Genomic DNA, 26,664 nt, shown 5'->3' on the forward strand with positions numbered 1-26,664 from the left:
TCGTGCGCACAATGAGACAGAAACACACAGACAAACGCTCCAGCGACTCTGGAGGGAGGGAAACGGAGGGGAGTGGTGGCTCAAAGAGCGAGGGAGCTGGGGACGGCCCGCTACAGCCGCCAGCCGGCCCCTCCTCTGGGAACACACAGAGCCTAATGAGTTTGATAGTCTGCTGAGCTCCATAAATCATGCCATGCAAAACATTTCTCCTCTCTGAATAAAAGCATTTATCACCCTCTGTTTATTCACTCACTCTCACAAGATTGATTGGCTCCCAGCAGCCCGCTGAGCAATCAGCCGTGCCGATTCCTCTATTTCTCCCCCTCGGTCCTCTTCCATGAGTTTATTTATTTATTTATTTTCTCTCCTCTGTCATTCAGTGGGAAAACTTCGGAAGGAGTGGATGAGAGAGACCATCTCCAGCGTCGGCATTGGGATGCTCAAGTCTGTCAAGGACTGGGTGGACCCCCAAAACATCTTCGGCAACAGGAACCTCCTCTAATTTCACATTTATCTCCCCTTTTTTAAAAAAAAAAAAAAAAAAGGCATCTTGTGCATTTTGGATTAATAGATACTAAATGTGAATTTAAAACGGAGAGAGATGTTTGTCTTTTTCATCAAAAATGTCATTCGGTGCCATTTATCGATTCTTTTTTTTTCTGTTACGTTATATTGCACTTAATATGCTGTAACAATCACTCACAGTGAAGCTCGTTGTTGCTGATGAGTCGCGGCCTCGGCTTGTTGTAGGAGCTACGGCCATGATGCAACCAGACATGATGCAACAAAACCTTGATTTTTGTCATGTTTTCTTACGTAAATATCCTTGCCAACACTGTTAACTCATCTGTTTGTCTTTACTTTCCTCTTGTGCGTTTGCGCGCGTGTGTGTGGCACTTCTTTAGTAAGTTAGATGAATGCGCTTTCTAAAGCTCTGTGCCTTTCTAAAGCTTATGTCTGCCTTCCCCTTCTCAGACTAAACGCTCCGCTTGTGAGTCCCTTTGTGAAGCGAATTAACTTTGGACATGATGTTTCCCGTGTCTCCCATCTTTTTTTCTTGCCCTCATGCCTTTTGTTGTACCGACCTATTGCCATAAGAGACTTTTTCTCGACTCTATATGTGTGTGCGTGCCTCGACTAAAACCTCCCCCTACCAAATTTTAACAAGAGCCCTCCCCTCCTAGAAGTACAGTATGATTACAAAGAGAGATATTCCTTGTGTGTTTAGTTTTTTGTACTGAAAGCGTTTACCTTGCATGGTTTGTTACTGAGAAAGCGAAGTAGGGGGAAAAAAAAGCCATCGCGTTTTTTCGATCACGCCTGCTTCAAATGTGACGGCAGTTTAAGGCCTCTGGATCCCGGTGCTCACGTCGTACCAAAGACTCAACACATCAGATCATGCAGACATACTGTAAACACAGATGTGACCTTCACATATTAACTTCATGCACAGCTTAACTATATTTTTTAATCAGCATATGCAAAGAGAACCATTCTGATAGCTGTAGATATTTGTGACTGTTATATGTGCTAAAACTTTCTACATCATGTTTATGTTAAAGACACTGTATTTCTGCTCCATAGAGAAATCCGCCTGAAACAGTTCCCCTTGTTATCTGTACTGTGTAAAGGTTTTTTGGAACGGATACTGTAATGTACTACAATTTGATACCAGACTTGTACCATTTGTCCCCATTGATTTTGAAGCAAAGTAAATCTTTAAGAGAGCAGTTTGCCGAGGAATCTTGCCTTCCCCCCCCCCTTCTAATCTTCACATGTCCCTTTGTCCATTTTAATCCATAACATTACCCCCAAATTAAAGGACCCGTCATGTAACATTTTACCTCTGTGTCAAAAAAAAAACAACAAAAACGTGCAAGAGCTTTTGAACGTTATGGATGTACCTTTTTGTTATTTTCCACGTCTCTTAACATCTGAGTACATTTTGTCAATGCTGTTTGTGCAATAAATTGAACTAAAACATCCCATTTATTGGATTTTTCTTTCGGTTATTTACAACACGGCTCAGAGAGCGGCGCCCTCCCCCTCTCTCATACATCATTTCCAATTCAGCTCCTCAATAGTAGCTTTTATTTATGTTGTCAGATGGAGCTCAGAGGGTCAACAGGAGCCTGAGAGCAGCTTTTTTTTTTTATTCCTTTACCTGTGCTACGCTGAGCTCAAGGTAATCCGACGCAGAGGAGTCTAACACTGCCTGTATTTTGCTTCTTGACTGGAAGATTTTTTTTTCTACACACAGGCTCATTTGGGAGTCATCTTCACCCACACAGCCACCCACACACTGCTGGCTGACGTCACCACCACCTATCAACAGCAGTAGAGCTCAGCCTTGGACGATGCAATACACTGCAGTTATCACACTGTAGCTTAATACTGAGGATTGTGTGAGAGAAATGCAGCAGATATAAATAATACATGAGGGATTTACCATCTGTGATTAATCACTGCAATTCTTAGAGCTGTCAAATATTGATAACAGGTTCATATACATGCATTTAATTTATATTTTCCTTTTAATGTGTTATTGTATTTCTAACGTGGCTGCATCACGTAATTCCTTTTCAATGAAATGTGCGTATATCTGCAGTATGTCATTGACACATTTCATGTGTAAGTATACATTTGTCCACATGAGGTCAGCACTGCACTGGGAGAAATGCGGTGTGTATGAAGTGGCAGAAAATATAGTGGAGGAAGTATTTAGGTTCTTTACTTAATGGTTTATAGAAATACTTCATTACAAGTGAAAGTCCTGCATTCATCAATTCCAACATTTCTCCCCTAAATCTGACTTCAACAACAATATCTGAGAGAACAACAAGATGACCTGCACCCTTCATTTTCAGAAGCAGAATGGAAAAATGTTAACTAATCAATTTATTTATTTAACCTACTTACTTATTATTTCTTTTGTGTGTGTGTTTTATTGTATGTGCCAAAAGTTGGAGGTGGGTCTAGGTGGGAAGTTGGGAGTAAATTCTATTTGGTGTCCATTACATTTATTGCATTTTGCCCTTATAATTAACAATTCAATACAAAAATCAGTGAAAAAATGAACTGTGGTCAGCAGCTGCAGCAGAGATGAAGCTGCTGATGTCTGCAGGAGGACAGAGAGGTGACTCTGTACCAGAAAACATACCTGTTGACTACAAACTTATTTTAAACTTGATTTTTAATCATTTAAAATAATCTTTTTACCTTTGCACACCTTGTCTGCAGTTTTTTTTAACCATTTAGTAATTATTTTTATCTTTTCTATTTCATCTCTTTCTCTTTTATTGTAAATCCGTATCCTTAATTATATTTTTTGTATTTTATTGCTCTGTAAAGCACTTTGAATTACCCTGTTGCATGAAATGTGTTATACAAATAAAGCTGCCTCACCTGTTATAATGTTCACCTTCACTGTTCGCGTGTCGGAGCTGAATCAGAGCTTCCGGTAGCCATACATCTACATCCACAGGTATGAATGTGGTTCATGTGAAAGCAGTCCTGCACTTTATATAAATATCTTCTCCAGGATCACTATCAAACTGACAGAGATTTAGAGTGATACCAAGACCGACCTGTGAGCGGCAGCTTAATGCCGCAAAGCATCACGACTGCCGGGAATCTAAACGAAGAAGAAGAATGTAAGCAAAGGTGTGGGCGTGTCCTCGACAATTGAAACCTACGTCGTGTTGGCGGGTAATTCTGCGCGGTCAAAACGCCGGATAACCATAATACCGTTTGAATAGTTAGCTGGGCCTACATGCATGCACAACAGCGCAGTCAGATTAAGGATCAAGTCATATAAAGAGGTTGCATCCACCTTCATTTGATTTAATGCGCCAAAAGTGACCCAAATCAAACACACCAGGGATGTCGCCATGACAGTTGCCTGCAGACATGCAGAAGGTGATGCATGTTTGTGGATCCTCCAGGTGGTCCACAGAGGAGCTTTGGCCTTCAGTGATGTTGGAGATCCAAAGAAACAGAAGCTGTTCGGGACTGCAGAGCCTCTGTCAGCTCAACATGTTGGAAAACTGTGAGGATCCCAGTGGGACAGAGAGGCTGAATAGACTGGTTATACTGGGACAGAAGGACAAAGTGGACTGGTTGTATCATGCTTTGAGGACGACCGAGCAGAGCAGCTGAACCTGCAGCAGATTATGGAGGACTTCACTGTGCAGGATGACATCCAGACCAGGTGGGTGAGTACAAAAACACATTTTTGTTGTACCTTTTTGTAAGTAACAAGTAGCACCCAGTAATTTAGTGTTGTGTGTCTCGTTGCTGTAATGATTGACCATAATAACATTGTTATTGGTTCAGGAGAAATGATGAAATATCTACATTATTTTGTTACGGGGTTTAGTAAAATGGCCACAAGGCACTTTTTCGATTGCTCCATTTGTGAAAATGTTCAGGGTTTCAAACTGTACAAATGCACCAAGTTTTTCTGCTTTTATGAAAACGTGAGCATAGTTTGTTTCTGCTTACTGCCGACTATAATATGTGTCTGGTTGCTGCCGCCGTGCAGTTTACATTGTTTGTACATCATGCATATGTGTTGATGGCTACGTTTTAGTCTGCTGTGGATTTCATATGAATTGTCAGGATATCATATTATATTTACGCAGTCTAATAATGTGTGTTGCAGCTACCATGGACTTCATATTTATTGTTGGTTATTTTTGTTTAATTGTCTGAGTTTTGTCCTGTTTTCTGATTAATTCTAGTAATATATATATATATATATCCTCAGTGGAGTTTGGCTTTGAAGAGTGCGATATAACAGCTTATTTTTTCTGTGTTAAATCACTACTATTACTATCTGTTCTTTTAACATGTAAAAAGTGCATTTTAAGTGGTCTGCATTTTACTTTTATCTAAGTACATTTTTTACACCTATAGCCTTAACTTTTGCTTTTACTTAAGTACATTTTTAAAGTGACAGTATTTCTATTTGAATATAATATTCTAGTGCCCTTTACGTCCCTTGATGTTGGTTAAAGTGATGGTCATTTTAATGGTTGTTTATACTGCTGGGTAGTTTAATCTATAACATTTTTTCATATTTTCTAAGTTAATTATTGGTCTAAAATCAATCTTTAAAGTAACTAACAATATCGGCCTCTGAATTGTAGCGGAGAAGAATAAAATAGAGATACTCAAGTAAAGTACAATCATCTTAAATACTTGGGTGAATGTAGTTTTGCGTCTGAATAAAGCTGAAGACATATAGCAGCATATTTTTATTTAAACTCTGAACAGAAACATTGCACATTTGCCTTTTCATGCCTTAGGTTTCTTTCAGTTTAGCCCGCCGTTAACAAATCCAGAGTCCAAACAGGGAGAGGAAAGAAGAAATACAAGAAGCACGTTACATTGCAAAAAAGACAAAGTAGAAGTTTGGCTCCATTTGGAGACCTAATAGAAAAATAGAACAGCGATATTCATAATTCACGTAACATGATGCAATAATAGAATTTAAATCATGCATTTCCGATGAGATAATGTGTTTACTCATGAAGTTCAAAGTACGAGGTATTTGTTGGCTCACATTTGCTACATCCTTAGCAAGTGGTTCAATTTAATACTGCATAAAACATGCAATTCAAAATTTTTCTGGTCGACTTCAATTCAGCTCTTCAACTAAAATACAGTAGAGTACACAGATCCATGCCACACAATGTGCACTGTCACATTTTAAACTCTAATTAACAAAGCTACAACACAATTCATAAGGCATACCCCCACCTAAAAAATAATACTTATAATAATAATAATAATAATAATAATATCAAAATAATAGCATGTGACTACACGGGCACTTCAGTACTACAAGTTTCAGTGTCTCAGTCTTGTTTTGGAGATTATAAAAGTTGTTTAAGTAGCATTTGTGAGCTTTGAGAGAGACAGAAATCTGATTAAAGCAAAAGTGTGACATTTTAGGAAATACACTTACTCACTTACTGGCAGCAAGTTAGACAAGAGGATACCACTTTCATAATTTCACCTTAAATAAAGCTGCTGGTTATCTTGGCTTTCTTTACTTAATACAAACAGTGAAGGGTAAAAAGCGCAGCACACTGTACTGTATAAAGTCTATGCGAAACAGTCTTTTTTGGGGCCAAATGGCATCACGTGATGGACGTGGACGTTGTTCTTACACGGTGTGGCCACTACATCTCATTGGCTTTAAAGTTTGTACACCCACTGAGGGCCTGGCAGGTCTGCTGCACTGCCATGTTTCTACAGCAGCCCAGAACGGACAAACCAAACCCTGACTCGAGATAGGGCATTTTTACGTCACCAGAGGGTCATCGGAAATGGCCGTAAGCGAGGGGTCAGGGAAGCGTTCAGTTGGTCGCATTCTGCAGCGTCACCACTACATGGACGACAAATCCTACACACTGTTCCTTTAAGAGAGGGATATGAGTGTGAAGCCTCTTGTCTAAGTATTTGTATTTCTTAAAATTTCAAACTGCTCTTTTTAAAGTAGTTTCGTGAGGAGTTTATTTAATGTAACATTACTTCATGTTTCAGCCGTCAGCGTTAAATCAGCAGATGAAATTTCTGCAGAAATTAATGTGATATCAGAACAGCGTCATCAAGGCACATTGTGTGTGTTTGTGTGTGTGTGACAAGTGACACCCTGCGTTTATAAAATTGGGCAAAATAGACTTCTTCATGTGTATAATGTTGATGCTTTGTGGCTAACAAGGGGTCGGGAATACAGAGCTGCAGTCATTGGTTTTTATAAATTATGGCAAAAATATGTTATCGTTCAACACGGGTTTCTGTACTATGTAAGAATCTCGGTGAGGAGGCCATGCATTTTTTCAGTAGGATCTTAAAACAAGGCACAGGAAGGGAGGGAGCGGAGCACTCAATTTGCATTGCAAGCGCTGTCACAGGTCCTGCTGCCCCTGCACTCCTTTATCCTTCAGAAACTTTACAGCCACGTTACACTTCAGAGCTTACACGTCCTTAAACAGCACTTGTAAATAATAACTTATGTACAGATTTACAAAAAATATCTCTGTTACTCTGGACAAAATGCGAGCAACAAGGAGGTACTGAGAGCAAAACGAACCACAGCAGAGACAAACGTTCCTCTCCAATATTCTCCATGCCTTATTGTGCCGAAAAATCTGTGCAATGCCCAGAATAGTTAGTGTTAAATCACTGGTTGACGTGTTGACACAGTGGTTTGAGTTTCCTTTCTGACATGTTGTCATCAGCTGATTTGTAGCTGCTCCGACAAGCTCGCCAAACACAGCTCTGTCAGCCTTCAGCACTGGAACACTGAAGGGAGCAGAAAAACCTCTATGATAGCGCCGCGCTCAAGTCTAAAGCTCATCTCTAGCAGCAAAAGCGAAGAGGAGCAGAGCCCAAGAACCTCTGCATGCACTGCACTGCCTCTGTTGCAGGCTGCATTTAAGAGGAAGTAAGCCTAAGAGATCAGCTCGGGGGTGGCTTCAGAAGCTAACTAACAGGTTTAGATGGCGTGCCGTCAGCGTCGCTGCTGCAGCACGGCGTGCTGCCCGTTTTGGCCACGGTGCAGACGGTTGTTTCGGTGCTCTCGCCACTGCAGGGGCTGGAGGGAGGAGAAACGCTTTGGCCGCGTTGTCTCTTCTTGTTCAGTTCCTCCCAGTTGGCCCTGTTAGCTTTGATCATGTCAACCATCGGCTGAAGTTTGGGATTCAACTTGACCAGAGTCTAGAGAAAGATGGAAATGGGAAAATACACGTGAAAAATAAAGACAAACACCATCAGCATACGAAGCAGTGGCCCCAGATTAGGGCTGCATGATATATAATATATAATATATGATATATGATATATAAAAAGATCTGTGATTTGCACAGTACATGGGGCGCCCGCTCTACCAGGGGAGCTACCAGGCACCCCACACCCTGAAGTTTCCTGCATGCTTGATTAAGAGCTTCATCGTGTTACTCGTAATTCCAGTTTTTCACAAAATAATTTGTTGACATTTTATACATTTCTTTTTATTAGACATACTGGACTTCACTGTAGAGCAGACCGTGTGGTAATAGCTGCTGTAGGCTGTTCACACAGCACATTGGGGGAATTAAAGAACACCTGCAGTGATTAACTGCAAGCAAAACCATACAAACAGTTATTTTTTTCGACCTGGGTACAACTAGAATTGTGTGGACCCTGATCAAGGCCAAAAGGTTTGTTAATTTGAAGAAAAAAAAATGTTTGAAAATATGACATTTGAAACTAAAAGTTCAAGTTTTGATCTTGAATTAAAAAAAAAAAAATTTTCAAAACAAAAATAAGTGCAGGAAAAGGTTAATTTCAATTTAAATATAATTTCTTATTTTATTCTGATATTCTTTTGAATAAATTATTTTTTCTAGCAGAACAATAAAACCACTGGCTTTTTCAGTTCAGTAGATACAATTTGCTGCAAAAAATATATTTAAGTGAAAAAAAGTATCTTTATAAATTTATCTTAGAGTCAACAGATGTTGACCAATCATTCCTTCGGGGACATAATTTGCAGTTTAGAAGAGGTAATAAATATCAATATATAACAATAGTTGTATTGTACCACTCAAAATATCGCATAATGTTGGAAATTGCAATAATATTGTATCATGAGTATCATGATAATATCATATTGTTGGGCCTGTGGTGTTTCCCAGCCCTAATAAAACCGGGATTAGGAAATACAGTCGTAATTTAAGAAACAGGTTAAAAATCTTTGTTACTGTGCAGCAAACAGAATATTTTATTCACCCAGGTGATAGGCAGGCATTATGAGATTTTTATGATTATTTATGAGATTTTATTTTTATTTATTTTTTTTATGACCTGCGTTTTTCATATATCGATGAGTATTTATTTGTATAAAATCAAACGGTTAGCTCTGTGAGTAGAGAAAGGGCTATAAAAGCAGCACATTATTCACCAAATGCACAAAACAAATGCAACAATACAGAGAACGTGCCTCTACAGCACAATAACATCAACATACAGCAGCTAATGAAATGACTGCTCTTTAGAGTTTAGACGCACATGTATGACTGAGATAAGTCGCCTTTGTCATTTCTCTGCATTGAACTGTAAGAAGCAGCGCACTCAAAGCCGTCATTCACCGTTTTAATAAATTACCTAAGAAACGGGCGGATTTTGTTCCCTCTGTTCTCCTCACATTGTGTCTATTGGATTTCGGGGGAAGTCTGTAATTAGCTGTTGTTTCATTAACCCCGTTTCATATGGAAATATAACATGTGGGCATGGATCCCACATACCAAAACATTACTCACACATATATAGGAATAAATGGGCCACCATTGTACAAATGAATTAAATAAAAAAGTGAGTGCACCCACAGTGGGGACTGTGTATTGTACGTGTGAAAGGGAAATCAAATGTGTTGTTACATTTGGAGAAAACACAACTAATCACGGCTGCCAATTAACTGAACTTTCAATGCATTTATATTCAGAGGGCGTATTCACTAATTCATACGAACAATTAAAACGCTTGTGTGGGCGGTCGACCAGAACAAAGCTCTATAATGTGGCCAAGACATCAAGACTCTTTTCTTTGTTAAAATAAGCCCACTTTTTTTTTTCTCATTAAAAATGCATAATGTGTCCTGAAAGGTGTTTTATAAACGGACTCAATAATTCATAATGTTATAATTGTTGTGTTTGCGCTGCTGATCACAAAGCTGTTTACCTGTGATGCAGAGAAACATTAAAGCAGCACATGATGGATCTGTGATTTGAGATAAAGTTGATGCGTGTTTATGTTATCTGGCTATTTTTGTGTTTTGGTACACATCTAACTTTATATGTGTGTGTGTACTGTAGGGTAATGTAGAGCTGAAATAACTAGCTGATGATGAAATAATCATTTAAGACATTTTTGTAAAGCACTAACAGTCACTAGTATCGACTTCTCAAAAAGAAGTTTTTTGCGGTTTTGTTTTTTTGTCATGTGATTATTAATCGGTTATTTGGGGCTTTTGCACTGTTGACAAAACAAGCTGAAGAGATTAACTTTGGCTTTAGGAAATTAAGATTTCTCCCTGTTATCTGACATTTGTGATGATATTTTCATTTAAGTTAGAATTATTTTTGTCATTGCACAGAGTACAAGTACTGAATAAAATGCATCAAACCAGAAGTGCAAAAAGCAGTTAAGAGCAGAGTAACGTACAGAATATATCATATATACATAATAAATAGTAATGCATCAATTAGCCTGACTCACAGGATGTAGATTTGGGCTTTACTAAACTACATAAAACAGTCATTTTCACTGTCATGGATTTGCCTCGTTTGTGGATTAAAGGTCCAGTGTGTAGGAGTTAGAGGGGACATGTTGGCTGATATTGAATATAATGTAATAAGTATGTTTGATTTTGTCTATAATAACCTGAAAATAAGCCTTGTCGTGGTGTCGCCAACTTCGAATGAGCCGTTTATATCTACACGGGAAGGCGGTCCTCGTCTACAGAGATCAACATGTTGCACCGCCTTGTTTCAGAAGCCAATCACTGGCTCCAGATAAGGCCGTTCCTGTTTTTGTATTTTCGCGTCAGCCACCATAGCTAGAAACCCACCTGTGACGAGAGCGTCAAAAAAACACATGAAGCGGTTTTATTTTCTGAGAGAGACCTCTGATGATAGTTTAGCCTCCAGTAAAACCTGAATGTCTGGATTTTAAGTTATCAGAGGAAAAAGGTGAGCGTGAGACAGCCGCGGGTAATGTGATACGAAGGAGATTTAATACAAGTTGAGAGACAGAAAATAATATTTTAAAGTTTGTCAACTTCACTAATTGTTTAATTAATTGATTTATTTATTTTGTAGCTCACATAGCGTTCTGTAAAATTACAATCAAAGGTGCATTTATAAAGTTAATCTTAAATTATTTGAGTGATAACATCTCAGCATTATTTTTATTTATATATTTATCTCGCTCTTAGTGACTGTTTAATTTAATCATGTAGAGAATTTAGTAAAGTCAATTTCCACAAGAGCGCTATGAATGAGTCATTGATCCTTGTAACATTTAATAGTAATGATAATATAGATTTCACAGTGACGGCGATCTGCAGAAATGCGAACCTCCGATGCGACACAGTCGGTGAAATTGCGCTTTCTTTACTCGAACGGTGGAGAGGCACACGTGTCAATATGCAAAGGCACATTTAAGGTCATTTTTACGTCCATATATGATGAACTGTGGGTGTGGAAATGAGGCTCGTGCCTGCTTGCCCAGCGCCACAATTATTGAGATTTCTAAACAGAATCAGGCACACTGCTTTATAAAACAGATTAAATGAATATGCATATTTCTGCCTCTGTGTGTACACACAGTTTTTAGTCATGAACCTACACACAAAGTTTTATGCATCTGGCCCCTGGTCCGTTTGTTCTGGAGAGAAAGAAACCTCTGCAGGTAGTTTGGCTCCTGGTAAAAACCTCCTGAACACTGAAGGAATTCTAACTGGGAAAAGTTTCAGCTGGTTGTAATCTGCAAACCTCACCACTAGATGCAACTACATCCCCCAGAACACACTGCTCCTTTAAAACTTTGAAACCTGAATTGACATCAGTTTTCCTTTGCTGCGTTCAGATGCCTTTTACAAGCTATTTAAATATTTGAAACCTCAGCAAATTAATTTCAAAAACACATTGGAGGCAATGACAAACTTGGCAAGAAGTGTCTCACAAATTGCAAGAAATTAGTAAAAGATGACAAAAAAATAACGTAAAAATGAGTTTTAAAGCGGGGAGGATATTAGAAAAATATCCCAAACAATTGGGAAAAATGGTGAGAAAGCTGTAATACTTCTAAAGATTTTATATTTTAAATTAGTTTACAGAAAAGTATAATAAAATATATTTTAAAAAATTAATATATATATTTTTTCATTTTCACCATCTTTTTTTTATTTTTTTTTTTAGCTTTTTTTCAGGTCAATTTTTGTAACTGTTTTTTTTTTTTTAAACAAATGTTTTGCTCATTTTTGGCCGATGTTTTGTCAAATTGCTTGTTGCCTTCTAACCATGTTTTTGAAAGAAATCAAACCAATTTTCTCAGGTTTCAAAGGGTTAAGAGGGGAGAATTTTCTAAAGGAGACCAAAAATGTCTCTTTATCTCCGCAGTATATATCCACACAGCGGGACATGTGATTGGTTTCCGTGTCATTATTCCACTGAGGTAAACTCGGAGGATGAAGAAGAGAGAGACTGTCATATGGTGGGTTATAAAGATGGAAGGTTATATAATGGGGGGATTAATATTCCACAAAGTAGCGAGCCGCCACCAGGAGAAGATCAGCGAGATCAAGAACGAGATCTCTTCCGCCCACGGACAAAAACCCTGCTGCCTCTGAACTTCCTCTGTTCTCCCCCTCGCAAGTTTAATTGGCAGCGGCATGATCATGAGCTCCATATCTGCATTCTCCAAACATCAGCCTTTTACATGAGGTGGCGTGGAGACGAACCCCCCACACAGACAACACACGGCGCTTTGATGCTTTTTATCTACACTACACAGACTGTAACAATGGTGAAACCACAGCCCCGTGCAGATAAGTCGACTCTCACTTCTGACAGCGATCCTGGGATAATTCAATAGATGTGAAGATGATCTATTGTTTGTTTTCTACTCCTGATTACTAAGAGTAATGTGTTTAATATGACGGTTAAAAAAGAAGGGAGGTTTAACAGAACAAAAGCAGAGAAAATCACCCAGTGCTGTGAAAAGGAATGGATTATTTTATTCTTGACTCCCTCCACAACTGTTTGCTCTCATGAATTTAGCTTCAGCACGCCTCATCGCTTAACAGACCTGATCTCCTCAGTAAGTCAGCCTGTGTCTTTCTCCCACACAGCTGCTGCTGCTGGCAGTGGGAGGGGCAGGGGAGCGTCTTTTGATGTCATTCAGAAACACACACACACACACACACACACACACACACACACACACACACACACACACACACACACACTCACTCACTCACTCACACACACACACACACACACACACACACACACACACACACACACACACACACTCACATTACTATACTGGCAAGGACACAGCATGGATTTCCATTAATTCCCTTTGAGATAACCAGTAGCTCTAACTCTGACCTGAACGTTTGCTCAGCCGGGATCCCACAATAAAAATCAGCCTTGCTATCTGTATGTGAGCCAAAACGTCTCGGAAGAAACATACTGCCCTCATTTCATTACTGTGCAGCAAAGCACACACTGTAAAAAATGTCATCATAAAACTATAAGTAGAAAAGCAATGAAAAAGTGTTAATTCACAGTAATGTTTTGTAAAGCACTTAAGTTTTAAAGTAAAGTAGTTTTTTAAAGTGAGAATATGTTCAAATAATAACATTTCTTTGTAGAATTAATAGATTACTGCAGTTTAAACACAAAAAAATGTGTTAAAATTACAGAAAATACATAAATAAACCATACATTTTACAAATTAAGTTATGATTTACAGATACATGTGTAGCCTATCAATGGATTTGGATTTAAAACATTTGAGTGTCACATTTGAATGTTCCTTAAAACTTGAACTGTCCTATTGATGTTCGCTCTAAAAAATAAATAAAATGTTTTTGGTATAAATATAAGGACACTGACAAAAAAAGTTATTTTACCTGCCCATAACAGCTATTAGGAATAGAAAGAAAAAATAAGGGTGATTTTCCAATGTGTAGATTTTTAATTTTTATTTTAATTTAATTAAATTTTTTTACACATAAGCTGATGGAAATGCAGAAATGTAATTTTTATCTTCCAAATGGACCGTGTTAATTTTACAGTGTAAAAATGTTGTAATGACAACAGTTTTACAGTTGAATTACAACAGTTTTAAATTGTAACATTTATGGGTTTTTCTGTAAAGTTGTGTAAATCTTCACTGTATTTTTACAGAATTATTCCGGCAACAACAGCTGCAATTTTTTTCCCCCTAAAAACAACAGAATTTTTTTACAGTACACTGTGTTACTGAGGGGATTTAACCCGACAAGCATCACAGCTCACACACTCCGCTACCTCTGAGCTGTCTCGCAGTCAGAAAGTGCACACTCATGCTGCTGTTCTCAGAAAAACAGGATACGACCTTGAAGTTGTTTCAGAGCTTTCAGTAAGAAAAAAAGGCATTTCTTTCGCAGTGGCTGCAAAGAAAAAGTTGAATAGTTGTCGGTGACAGCTTCATTGCTGGCGTCAGTGAGGGGGGGGGCAATAGCTGAGGAAGGACAGCAGCTACTGATGTCAGAGGTGTGTATATGTGTGTGTGTGTGTGTGTGTGACAAGCGTGACAACAATGAAGGCCAGAAAGCAGAGAAGCTTCAAGCATTTACCTCGTACAGCGGCGCACAAATTCCATCAATCCACTCCAGCTGAAGCCCCGGCAACTCATCCTTCCTGTTTCGATCAAAGATGGCCTGAAACACAAAAGTTAGAATTTATTTACGCCAGTGTTTGTGCTGGAGAAACACAGCAGGAATGTGATTCGGGCTCACAGTCCCTAAAGTGCTGCTGCTGCTAAGAAAAGTCTCCCTCGGCTCTCGAGACAAGCGAGTTTATTGCGCGTACATTTTCTATTCTACCTCATTCTTCTGCAGCCTGAACTTAAGAGGCTCCGCCGAGGCTGTGCTTCAGAGATAGTTACTGGGCTACGACTTAGAAGTTAATATTTAATTTCCAACACCCACACACACGGAGCGGGAAAGGTTTGACACAAGCAGCAGACCTGAGGCTACCGCATTAGTTATTTCAGAGGGGAGGCAATGTGGCCTGGCTCGATTAGTCAACAGCCATTAATTGCACAGAGAAAGCTGTTGATTTTCCCCCTTTAAGAACTTGCAACACAGTTCAGCCTTCAAAGCTCCTCAATCAAACGCACAGCTCTCGTCTGTTGTGGAGCTGCGGCTTTGAGGACTGTCTGCATACGTTAGGAATCATCTTTAAGTCTTTCCCTGCTCTTATTATTGTGCTATTTTTAAACGCCCAGTCCCTTTTGCTAGCCCGGTGTGGCGACACCTTTTGACAAATAAAGGCCCGTCTCTATTAGAGGCCCGGTCTGGTTGCCGTTGCAGTTCATTTTTATAGAAGTTCTTTGGATGTATAAAACCGTGTTTTTGGCTACCTGCTGGAGATAATGTTAGTTAGCTGCTCAGATCACACAAACTGTATGTATGTTTAAAAATTTGTCAATATGCACATGCTGCTCACATGGTTAATTTGGTAAGATTTTCCACAATTCAATCATTCAGTTCATTTAATGAAACAAACATGAGCACAAAGAAGACAGAATTACAGGCATGGTAACAAGAGAGATGCAAAAAAGAGGCTATTTTTTAAAAAAATCTAGCAAAAAAATGTCCAGTTAACTATACTCATAAATATGTATTTAAATTTATTTTACAGAATTACTATAATTTTTAAAGATTTTTTTCTTTGTCAGATTATTTCTTGTGTTTGTTTGTTTGTGTAAGTTGTTTGGCAAATTTTCAGGTAATTATATTTTTCACAGTTTTCTTGCTTTCCTCTAGGTCGTTTCTCATTTTGCTGCTCATAACCTTCTTCCCATGTTTTTGAATAAAATATAGCCAATTTGCCTCGGCCTCAAAAGCTTAAATAAATAATTTGACTGTATTCCCCATCTGTGCTGAGCAACAGTTTTGTGTGAAAGGAATTAAAAGCCCGTCCCAAATATAAACCTGCTGAGTTGAATGATTTTAGGCAAAAAAGTCAAAGCTAGTAAAGCTCCAAATACACCGAAATGCCTCGTGTGTTTACCACTGCATGAATGGAAAGGTCAGTTTTTGCTTTGTCTGTGTAGGAGGTTTTTTTTTTTAAAGAACGCTTGTTACGCGCTCCACAGTTTGCTCTCGGCGCAGCAGCAGAGGCAGCAGAGCGGTCAAGCTGACAATTCACTTTTTTCTCGCACTACGAGACACGAGCGCTCATGTTTCCTACACAGCAGTGTGTTTTGGAACTGCGGAGAAAATATATCTCCGGCGTCATCAGCTCAGCAGAGGTCACGGAGGTGAAAACAAACTGCAGAAAGCACAAAACACCAGAGATGGCTGGATGTACTCACAGAGGGCGTAAGCTTCAGCTCTGATCTTTCTCTGTCGCCCTGCTCGAAGAACTCGCTGGTCACCAACTCTGCAACCTGGAGAGAGAAAAAAGATAATCATTTCTAATTTCTCAGTTAAGACAATTGTAAAAAGAACAAGCCACAATATCCTGAAGCCCAAACTGATGAGATCAAATTGCTTGATTTGCCAAACCAACATACACAAGACAAAGAAAAACTGCAAATCAATCACAGATTCAAAGCTTCACTCCAGGGTTTTACATATTTTCTGTTTCATTTCTGTTTCATCTGTTTCAAGACATTGCGGTAGATTTTTCATATATTAGTGTAATTTTGTTGTTCTGTAAACACAACATCTGTTGCATGTCTGTCACTCCTGGAAGAGGGATCCCTCCTTAGTTGCTCTTCTTGAGGTTTCTACCATTTCTTTCTTCGTTGAAGGTTTGTTTTGTCCGTATCTGCTGTGAAGGTCCAGATTTGTGATTTGTGATAATGGGCTTTATAAATAACCTTGACTTGACTCTGAAAACTTTGAAACTTGGGTTTACTCACTGTGGCTATCGGATGACATTCTCCCGTCAAGAAGAAAACTAGCCGGTTCTACTTGTATATTATTTCCCTTTAACATATTGAATAAATAGTATTCAATAAGTTAATATATTCACTTGTTTTTTGTCTCTTTCATAAATAAATCAGCTGGCCACCAACTTTTTTCGACGTTGAAATTTGGTTGGATTTTCGGTCCTGATGTTGGCTGTCCAAATTTAGCGCCAGGATCCTCAATGTCAACATCAGTTAACGTAGAATACTGATGATGATAATTTGTTAGTTTTAAGTTTGTTCTTTGGCAACCAAAATCTAAAGTCCTTCAAACATCTCATGCCAACGTCATGTTGATGTAGAATACCAACATTTAGTCATTGTCAACCATGTTTTCATTCCAGCAATCATTTAACGTCCGTCCTGTAAAAGTCTATCTAGTCTGAGTAGAGTGGGTCGTCATCTAATCAGAAGGTTGGCAGTTCGATTCCCGGCTCTTCCAGTCGACATGTTTAAACATCCTTTAGCAAGTTACTGAGCCTCATGGCTGCTCCATCAGTGTGTGAGTGCATGTGAATGTGTAAAAACTGAGTGGCAGGTGGCACCATGTATGTTAGCCCCGGCCACCAGTGTATGGATGTGTGTGTGATTGGGTGAATGTGACTTGTAATGTAAAAATGCGTAAGAGCTTCAAATGAGTTGAAAAAAGTAAAATAATTTCATTTTCATTGCGTCTGCGCAGCCTTGTTTGTTCACTGTGCCCATGGTAAACGATGAACGGTTTCCTCACGCAGAAAAGACAGTTTGTTTCTTTTTTTGATAACGGCATTACTAAATAACTTATTGTGTATGTATGTATGTATGTTTTTATGTAATTCAAAGATATTGCAGCATTTACATTCAAACTATGGTTGTGGACGTCCTGATTTGGTTCAGTTATGAGGTACTTGTAGGGGCAGAGTTGTTTTTTTACAGGATGGGATGTACAGGCGTAGAGGCAGCTCTGTGTAGGAGTGGGTTTTTTTTCAGTTGTAGTGGCCCATACGCTCTCAAACGGGAAAACAATTTGGCTGCACTGGCTAACTGCTCCCAATGCCATGAAAAACACTTGCTTGTATAATTTTTTATTCATTTTTATTCATCTATTTTTAGAATAAATATATTTTTATTACTTTTAGTTTATTATTATTTTATTATTTTTAGTTTGTTATTATTTTTTATTTATTTTTATTTTTTAGAAATTCTGAATTTTATATTTTTGAAAACAAAATAGGGGCAATAGTTTTTTCTTTTTTCCATACTTAAATTCCATAGTTTTATACTGCATAAAGGAGCCCTGTGACAAGGGAATGGTTGGCAATTTAGCTTGAAAAAAGACTTAAACGCTCAATCAAAAGTCAAATTAGTTATTATTTTTCTTTTGACCAGCTATCGATTAATCAACCATTTGTTTCAGCTCTAGATGAATGGTTTATAAATACTATAAATACTTCAATTTCACATGTATAGCTCACCTTGCGTGATATTTCCCAAGGTTTGGTTACAGCACCGAGATCACACGCTGTCATCATCATGGATCTGAGAGGAATCACACCACATTTATTTCATGTATTTACAGTATTGAAAGATTTCGAGGCACCGTGTTGGTGTGTAAAGGCCCTTACCTGCACATGTCTCTGTGAGCCTTCACGTTCCAGTTGTACTCTCCGTTACTGACCAGCTCAAAGAAAGTGTTTCTGTTTCTGAAAGGCAACAAGACAGCAGTACATGTAGGTGTAAGTGACATAAAATCCACAAGGGGGCGGTGTTACCTAAAAGAAACCTGCTGCACACACTGCACAGAGACAGACTTGGTGTGTTTTCTTGGTAAATGAGTTCGTGCAGCGAGCTGAGCTCTGTGGACATCCGGTGATTTAACAGTTTAATAAGTGCTGTAGTGTTTAGCAGAACATACTCAAAGTAAAGTGTGAGGTCTGTGGCCAGAATCGACTGTTTCAGCAGCTGCATGAGGTCGCTGTACTCTGTGGACGAGAGGTTGGAGAAGATATTGTGACCCTGTGGAGACACATACAGAGACAACATGATAAAGAACATGTTCTAACCACAAACAGTGTGTGTTATAAAAATAAAAAATAACTGGATGAATAATTCATTATGTTCAGGATGGGTAGCATCAACTTTAAAGGTCATTATTTACTGCTACATAGGTTTATTTAAGAGACTTTTTAAATTATGTAGCAACAGCTTGACCATTATATTAGACTGCTGAAAATACTGTTACAGATCATTGGATGTGAATATTTACAACACAGTGTAGTGCACACAAATTTTTTATTTTATGTGAGGGTCAGAATGGATCAAACAGTGCAATGAAAAATAGTTAATGGCATGTGCGCTGTGTTTTGATTACAGTTTTTACAATGTAATGTGTAACATTTAATAGAGATTTGATCTCTATGAACAGATACTTGCATATGTATAATATGCCCTCAGTAGGCAACGGTATAAACTTGCATTCACGTGGTGTCAGAACGATTGGAAAAATGAGCATCCAACTCCGAAAATTCACATAAATGCACCTTTGACTCGGAAAAACACCTTGAAAAGTCTGTGAAAATTTCTTCAAACTGTTATCAACATGTTCTTTTAAATGCTCTGGGCAATAAATTACATTTTCTTCGTAGCGACATGACCATAGCAAAGATGTGTAAAGTCAAATCGAGGGCTGTTGCTTTCAGGAGTGGTGGGAAGTTGAAAACATTTTCACTGAAACAGTTGTTTATCCAATTTGTATATGATTTTTTAAATTATAGGATTTAAGAAGGAGCTGGCCTACAATTATTTTCACAATATCTTATCTGGTTCCCATTCAAAAGGTTTGGACAAGCCTGAGCTAAAGTGTAGTGATCCTGTGAAAGAAAATGAGTCTTAAGTGAAAAAGGTCCATTTGCAGCTAAACCATGATGGTAAAAAAAAAAAAAAAAAAAAAAAGACTCAATAATAAAAGTCAGTGGATCTGTGCAGGGGAGGAGAGAAGCCAGCAGCTCTTAATAAGTAAGCAACATCTCTCACTTCAGGCTCTCTATCATTAAAACAGGCTTCTCCCCATCATGTATTATACATTCATTCACCACTTAGGCACCGTCCTCTGGAGGACGGAGAGGTCTAACTGTGGAGAAAACAGAAGATATAGAGGTGATAACAGAGAAGGAGCAGAAAGACGGGAAGATAACGACCTGCAGAAATTAGCAAAGATATTCAGAGCTGGACAAACACTTTTTTTTTTTTTTTAAACACTGAGAAATTCAACACCTCTGTGATTCCCTCCATGAGCTCATGTGTTCCCATGAAATATTGAACTTGTGGAGACACAAAGCACATGTCTCATTCTCTCGCAACTGGAGCGGATGAAGGAGGGAGGCGGGCAAAACAGAAAGTGAGAATGATGAGATGAAAATTGAGAGATACAAAGGGAGCGAGTGACGTTTTAAAAGTTTTAAATTAATGGTTTGTGCGGGATGGCGGATTGAATCGTGAGCTTTCCACTTGAATTAGCCACATTATTCATTTATATGCTAATAGGACAGCGGTAGTTCAACCCCAGTATCAACAGAAACCATTATGATATTCCAAGCAAACATTTGTCAGCTTACTGTGTTGTCAGCGCCGCGATAATGAAGCCACTGGAACAAACCCCGCTAAGCCTCGTCTCAGCTGCTCCCTCAAAACGCCTTTAATTACAACTTCATGCAAACCCAGTCACCTGGTAAAATGTCTCTCTCAACCAATTACCACCAAATCTATCGCCTCTATAATTACATTGATTTGAGGGCAGCAAGAGCTATTTGTTTACTCGCTCACATACAGCAGACATTGAGGCCCCACATGGTCGCCTTCAGGCTCAGTGGCACAAACTCCCGTCATTTATTTATTCATTTATTGGCTGAAAAGTAAAGAGAGCGATGTCTTGGAGGTAAGACACAGGAGTGTGACCGTATGTGTATCATTAACGTGGTTACAAGTTACATTACTTTAAAGGAATATTTTGACATTTTGGAAAACACACTTTTGCGGTCTTCGTGGGCATTAGATGAGAAAATCAACACCGCTCTCATATCTGTCTGTCACGTATGAATCTGCCAGCAGCATATCTGTAAGACAGGAAACAGCTAGCCCGACTCTGTTCTGGTCTGCTGCCAACCTCGCGGTGATGACAAGCCTCCAGCAAGTCACTGCGCCCACATCAGAAATTGTGCAGCATATAACACTTTGTAAAAAAACAAAATGTGTTGATTTTCTGTTTGTCTGGATGAAACAAACCAGATATGATTTGTTAATAAGCGAGCTTTAGAGCTTCTGGTCATCAACTGCTTTTTTTTTTATTTATTTTTTTTAACTTTGGACAGAGTGGTGTTGTTACGTTACTGGAGTTTCAAACTTCAATACAATACGATGAAAAGCCAGAAAACAGGAGAGCTTCTTGAAAGTAGTAATAGTACCAAAAAAGATGGTGCTCTTTGGGGAAGGCCATGAACAAGTTTAAAAAAAAAAAAACAGGAAGGAACCAAGGCACTCGTCTTTAGGAAAAAAGTTAAAATGCCTTTATGCATTGGACGGTTCTAAAAGTAGCACATGATTAAAACTTGTAAAATCTTCTACCCATTTTTGTGTCCAGCAATTCGGCGTCCAGCCTTCCAAAAGGTGTAGAAGATATATATATTTTTAGTTTTTAATCATGTTCTACTTTAAGAACCTGACAATGCAATAAAGGCATTTTAATTTTTTTCCTACAGATGAGTGCCTCAGTTCCTTCCTGTTTTTTCTTCAATACAATACCTTGAAAAATACTAATATTCAATAATATTTTCAATACCGTAGGGGAAAGCTGACATTTAGGGTGTAATATTTATTTATTTTTAGTAAAAGATAAATAAAACAAGGCTGTAACATGACAAAAATTACTCTTCTTGTATGTAAAGATATAGTGGAGCAATGGTGTCCTGAGCAGAGAATGAAGTCATGCTCTCTTGTGTTTTGTGATCGAAGCTTCTCTGTTGTTTGTTGTGGTAAACCAGTCCAATCACGTGTGCACGTAAGTGCGTATATTTCACTGGCTAGCTCATTGCCACTGCATCGCATTGTGCTCATACAGTAATTACCGCTTCTATCTGGGCGGTCATGTTGCAGAAGCGTTTGCCCAACCTCTGCTTCCCCTCGGGTTAACGCTGTTGCGGCCAAATCATAGTATCAATAACTTCTCTTAACAATAAGAGAGAGTGAGAAAGTGCAGCTGGTGCTGCTGTGTCTATATTACAGAAAATAAGTAGTGGAACCATTGCAGATATTTAGAATCGATATGTGTCCTTAAATTGATCATTTTGACAACACTCCCCCTGTTTCCAGTCTTTATGCTAAGCTAAGCTGCAGCTTCATATTTAGTGCACAGACACCAGAGTATGGTCAATATTCTCGTCTCACTCTTGGCAAGAAAGCAAATATGTGTTGAATTCTACCTTTCAGTTGTGCTTTTTGCTGCTATGATGAGTCAAACTGCTGCAGAAAAAAAGCACCGTGTAGCTTGTTCACAGGCCGCTACAGCTAAAGTTACATAATTGTGTACATGTAGTAAATCCTCAGTATAAAAACAAGCTACAACTAATGCAGTCTGATACAAGAGCCCTGCAATAAATCATAAAGGTTACAATGATCAGTTTTTGTAAAGAGGTGTTGATTAATGGGCACTTTGAAGGCTGCAGTTTGTGGTGTTGTGTCATATTTACAGGTGCTTCTATTATTTATCCTCCACAACTCTCATCATCCAGTTAATGTGGACTGTGAGTAAAATGTCCTGCTATGTAATCGGATGTGTCGCACAAACACAACAGGAGTCGGCATTAGCAGAACCTTCATAGTAACTGCATTGCAGCAGATGTTGGATCTTACCTCGCTCTGCAGGATCATAACAGCGTGGTTGAAGTGGTGGTGCTCCAGCGTAGCAGAGGTCCCATAAAGCAGCGCAAGGGCTGAGCCCGTCCTGTCACACACACACACACACACACACACACACACAAAGCACAGACAATACACAGGGATCAAGAAGAGGAATAACATAATCAGCACTCAACACATACTGAGAAACAAAGTCCGCTGTTGAGTCTGTTGTAATTCCCTCGCCAGTTCTCTCTGCACATTGTCGCCAGCTTATGGCTCAATAACAAAAGAAGCAAGAGAGCCATAACATAAACTGCAGCTGAAGTTCAACCGTTCAACACTGAATACGATCATCATTTAACGTTGAGAAAAAAATACTCATGAGACACTTTACTGAGCTGGGTGGACTGAAGGTGAGGCATGTGGGCCAGGGTTTTAAAAGTTTCACGTTAGTTTAATTGGTCAGTCATTTCCACAGAAAAAAACTGTCTTTGATTTTACAAAGTTTAAGTTTTGATCTAGTTTTTATTCTAGTTTTGGTATTACAGTGGAGTCAGAAAGTGTCTGTCCTCCAGCACTTTGGATTTGAAATGAAAGAATGACTGTGAGCCTGTCTTGACCTTTAGCTGTGGGTTGTTCACATCACATGTTGTGTGAGCAAATTGATTAGGACGTGCTGCTCTCTTCATAGATACATACAATTTATGGACAATAATCTTGAACATAGATGAGGCCCAAAGGCAAAACAAGCCCTAAAACAACGAAAAAGCAAAGATAGCTGCAGTAAAAGTCTTACAGAATAGCATAGGGTTGTAACTCCAAACAGTCATTGATCACAATGGATTTGACCCAAATTAACAAATATAGTGAATGACTTAAATTCAACTTGTGTTTACAATTTTTTTTGTGCTTTAAAAGTGCTGTAAAGGACATTGAGAACATTTATGGGGAACTCCGTATTGCCGTGTTTTTCTGTCTAGGTGACTCATGGGAGCAACAACTTTTGAAACTGGTCAAGTATTAAGGGAGAGTTATTATTTAACAAACGTCCTGTTTGGAGACGGGCTGGTGTTCTGTGCTGTAGGGCAGTCCCTCCAGGATGTTACAATGTTGTGATCGCAACAATTATCACTTTAACACCTCAACATCATTTTTCATTTGCTGCATTCAGACACCTTTTAATAACATTTATACCTCTGAAATTTGAGAAAGTGGGTTTGATTTCTTTCAAAAACACACAAAAAACCTCATAATGAGTAACTTTGCATTGTTCCACAAACTGTTTAAGATAATTACCTTTGTGAGGGCAGAGAACAGTAAGTTCAAGCAAATTATTAGTTTAGCTGCTGATCTAAATGTGCTCAGAGTCAGCAGTGTTTACAGTCTCTTCATTAAGCCGACCCTTATATAAGTCTTATACAACTTGCCACTTGACTCTTGCTGATCTGGGCTGGACTGCTGCAGACTGCTGCAGGTGGTAAAACACACTATAAACAGCGCGTAGGAGTGTGTGTGTGTGTGTGTGTGTGTGTGTCTGTGTGTGTCTGTGTGTGTGTGTGTGTGTGTGTGTGTGTGTGTGTGTGTGTGTGTGTGTGTGTGTGTGTGTGTGTGTGTGGCAGAGACAGTGGGATAAAGCATTAACACTTACTTTGCCTGAAAAGCGTTGTTGGTGCCCCTGTGGTCCAGGTCATGGCACACACAACCCACAATAAGTGCTAAGATCTCCACCTCTGTCAGGGTCTCCTGGAAGCCTGCCGTCTGATTGGCACAGAGGAGAAACACACACACACACACACACACACACACACATAAAGGGCATGTCCTACCATATACAAGTGTGAGTACATCGAATAAAAATGAAAAACACTCCAACAGCAGCGGCATCCTAAAAAAACAGTGTCTCCCTAGATAACCAGTGGGACTGCAGTAACACAGTCACACTGGGAGCTTTATGGGTTGGATGAATGGCTTCTGGGGGCCATGTGCTGAGTGAGTCACTATAGGTCATTGTGGGGAGAGCGGCAAAGATAGCACGGCCCTCAGCTCACTCATTAAAACACATGGCAGGAGAGTGGAGGGTCCCAGAACAGCTTACACACTACTATTTCATCTCCCTCTGCCAATAATCAATTCAGATGAGACACCGTGCATTAATGCTGTGCTTGATTAAATGAACAACACTGGTGTTTGTAGAAGACTGTGTGTGTGTGTGTGTGTGTGTGTGTTGCCCCAAGGACCTGATGAAGTAAAGGCCTGCTGAAGTAATTCTCTTGGGGTCTCTATTCAAACAAACATCTCCAGTGTGATTCTGCACAGAAGTGGCTGTTTGTATAGTTAATAACGCAATGAGTCGTAATTTGAATTTCAAGTCAAACAGAAATGCAACACATTCTCTCTACCTTTGATAATAACAAGATTTCTGTAAGCACTAAAGTCAGGCTTATATTAGCTGCCTCCCAATCACTGGCAAACCCATCGGCTGACTAGTAGTGTTTAAAAATAATATTTTATTTTTAAATAATTTAAAAATAAATTGAAAAAAAAGAAAAGAAAAAGAAAGACATTACCCCAAATGTGTTAAAAAATAATAATTCTGTAAAATGATTTAACATATATAATAATGATTAGTATAAATATATATGTATATGTATATATAAATATGAAAATTACAATTATTTAAAAAAAATTTCTACTAATTTCTTGCAATTTGCCGAACAGTTTGCATCTAGTTGGTCCTTTTTTGTCATGTTTTCAAATGAAATCAAAGCAAGTTGCTTAGTTTTTGAAGGTTTAAATGGCTTACTTGTGAAGGTGTCTGAATGTAGCACAAGAAAAGTGATGCCGATCCAGGTTTCAGAGGTTTAAAGTCCAGGTAAAGTAAAATCAGAGATTTCTTTATAAGCACATTATGCATGTTAGAAAATACTCATTATAAACATGTGAAAAGAATCAACTATATAATACTGGCATGTGAAGTACGGGCTCATTTATTCTTAACATTAGACACATATACGTGCACGAATGTAGCTGTCTAACCATACTCTGTGTTCATTTTGTCTGTATTTGCGTACTGTACTTTGTGCTACTGGGTTAACTGCTAACAAGAGTCTGTCACTTTGTAGCAGTTCATTCTTCATTTCACTGCTTTCAGTGGGCTACATTTTAAAAAACAAACTAAATATTACAAATTTTATATTAAACACATGATGAATATATTATGCTTTCCCCTTGCCTAATACTCATCTTTACTGTGTAAAACTTGACCACAACATAATGTGACTCAATGCAACCTCAGTGAGCTGTTAGTTGCAGCCACTGGCTGCTTAGAGCTAACATCCTCCTGCCGATTTGAACACAGATTCCTTGTTCACAATGGAAACAGTAGATTGTGTTCCCTGATGTGACGATAATGAGTTTACTGCGTCCTTTGGTCCTGGGGAAGATTTTACCGGAACGCCAGCTGCTATCAGCGATGTTGTCACATAACAGGGCCAGAGCCCATTTGCCAAACAGTCATTGTTTACTTCTTGTACCCGCTCATTAATTTGATTTTGTGGCCGTCTCGAACCTTGGATTTTAGCCTGCACAAAATCAATGTGACACAACAGAAAAACATCAGCCACTGCCATCGGTGAATCAAGGCGACTACTGATGTTCAGCCGATAAATCGGTGCGTCCCCAGTAAAGGTGATTAATTCAAAATTCTGTAGTATACATCTTTAAAATTCCTACTGAAGTTATTAAGTTTTTAACAACAAAATGTACTAAAATTAGCAAATATAAAGTTCTGGTTCTCCAAAAATGGCCTTTTTGTCAAATCGTTGCTTCTTTTAAAATCTTTTTGAGCTTCAAACTGTTATTTAAATAAAATCATTTGAGAAGTTTAGAGGGGAAATCTCCTTAAATTGTACTTTTTGAGCAGTATTGGGTACATTTGTGTACTTTCAGTGCCAAACTCCTCATTTCCTCCCTTGTGCTAGGCTTTTGGTATGTTTGTTTCTTTTACTAAAATCTAAGAGTCCTCATTGCTGCTAAGAAAGCTTTAAGTGT

The 26,664-nt window shown here is 38.7% G+C and overlaps 2 protein-coding genes across 2 annotated transcripts in view; one reads left to right on the forward strand and one right to left on the reverse strand.

Moving 5' to 3' along the window:
- agps (alkylglycerone phosphate synthase) overlaps window positions 1-1,988 on the forward strand; it is a 36,578-nt gene extending 34,590 nt beyond the window's left edge. Inside the window, exon 20 of the mRNA XM_042494844.2 lies at window positions 381-1,988. Within this exon, the coding sequence (XP_042350778.2) occupies window positions 381-502 (122 nt within the window). The 3' untranslated portion in view covers window positions 503-1,988. The remainder of the gene's footprint in view (window positions 1-380) is intronic.
- A 3,261-nt stretch (window positions 1,989-5,249) lies between these two features.
- Window positions 5,250-26,664, reverse strand: part of pde11a (phosphodiesterase 11a) — a 59,661-nt gene continuing 38,246 nt past the window's right edge. The window contains exons 13-20 of the mRNA XM_042494759.2: window positions 24,263-24,372; window positions 22,627-22,717; window positions 18,638-18,738; window positions 18,348-18,425; window positions 18,198-18,261; window positions 16,144-16,218; window positions 14,399-14,482; window positions 5,250-7,728 (exon numbers count right to left, since the gene is read on the reverse strand). Coding sequence (XP_042350693.1) covers window positions 7,495-7,728; window positions 14,399-14,482; window positions 16,144-16,218; window positions 18,198-18,261; window positions 18,348-18,425; window positions 18,638-18,738; window positions 22,627-22,717; window positions 24,263-24,372 — 837 coding nt within the window. The 3' untranslated portion in view covers window positions 5,250-7,494. The remainder of the gene's footprint in view (window positions 7,729-14,398; window positions 14,483-16,143; window positions 16,219-18,197; window positions 18,262-18,347; window positions 18,426-18,637; window positions 18,739-22,626; window positions 22,718-24,262; window positions 24,373-26,664) is intronic.

Source organism: Plectropomus leopardus, chromosome 10 (genome assembly GCF_026936395.1).
Source record: "Plectropomus leopardus strain MGB_pleo_1.0 chromosome 10, ASM2693639v1, whole genome shotgun sequence".
Lineage (NCBI taxonomy): Eukaryota > Metazoa > Chordata > Actinopteri > Perciformes > Serranidae > Plectropomus > Plectropomus leopardus.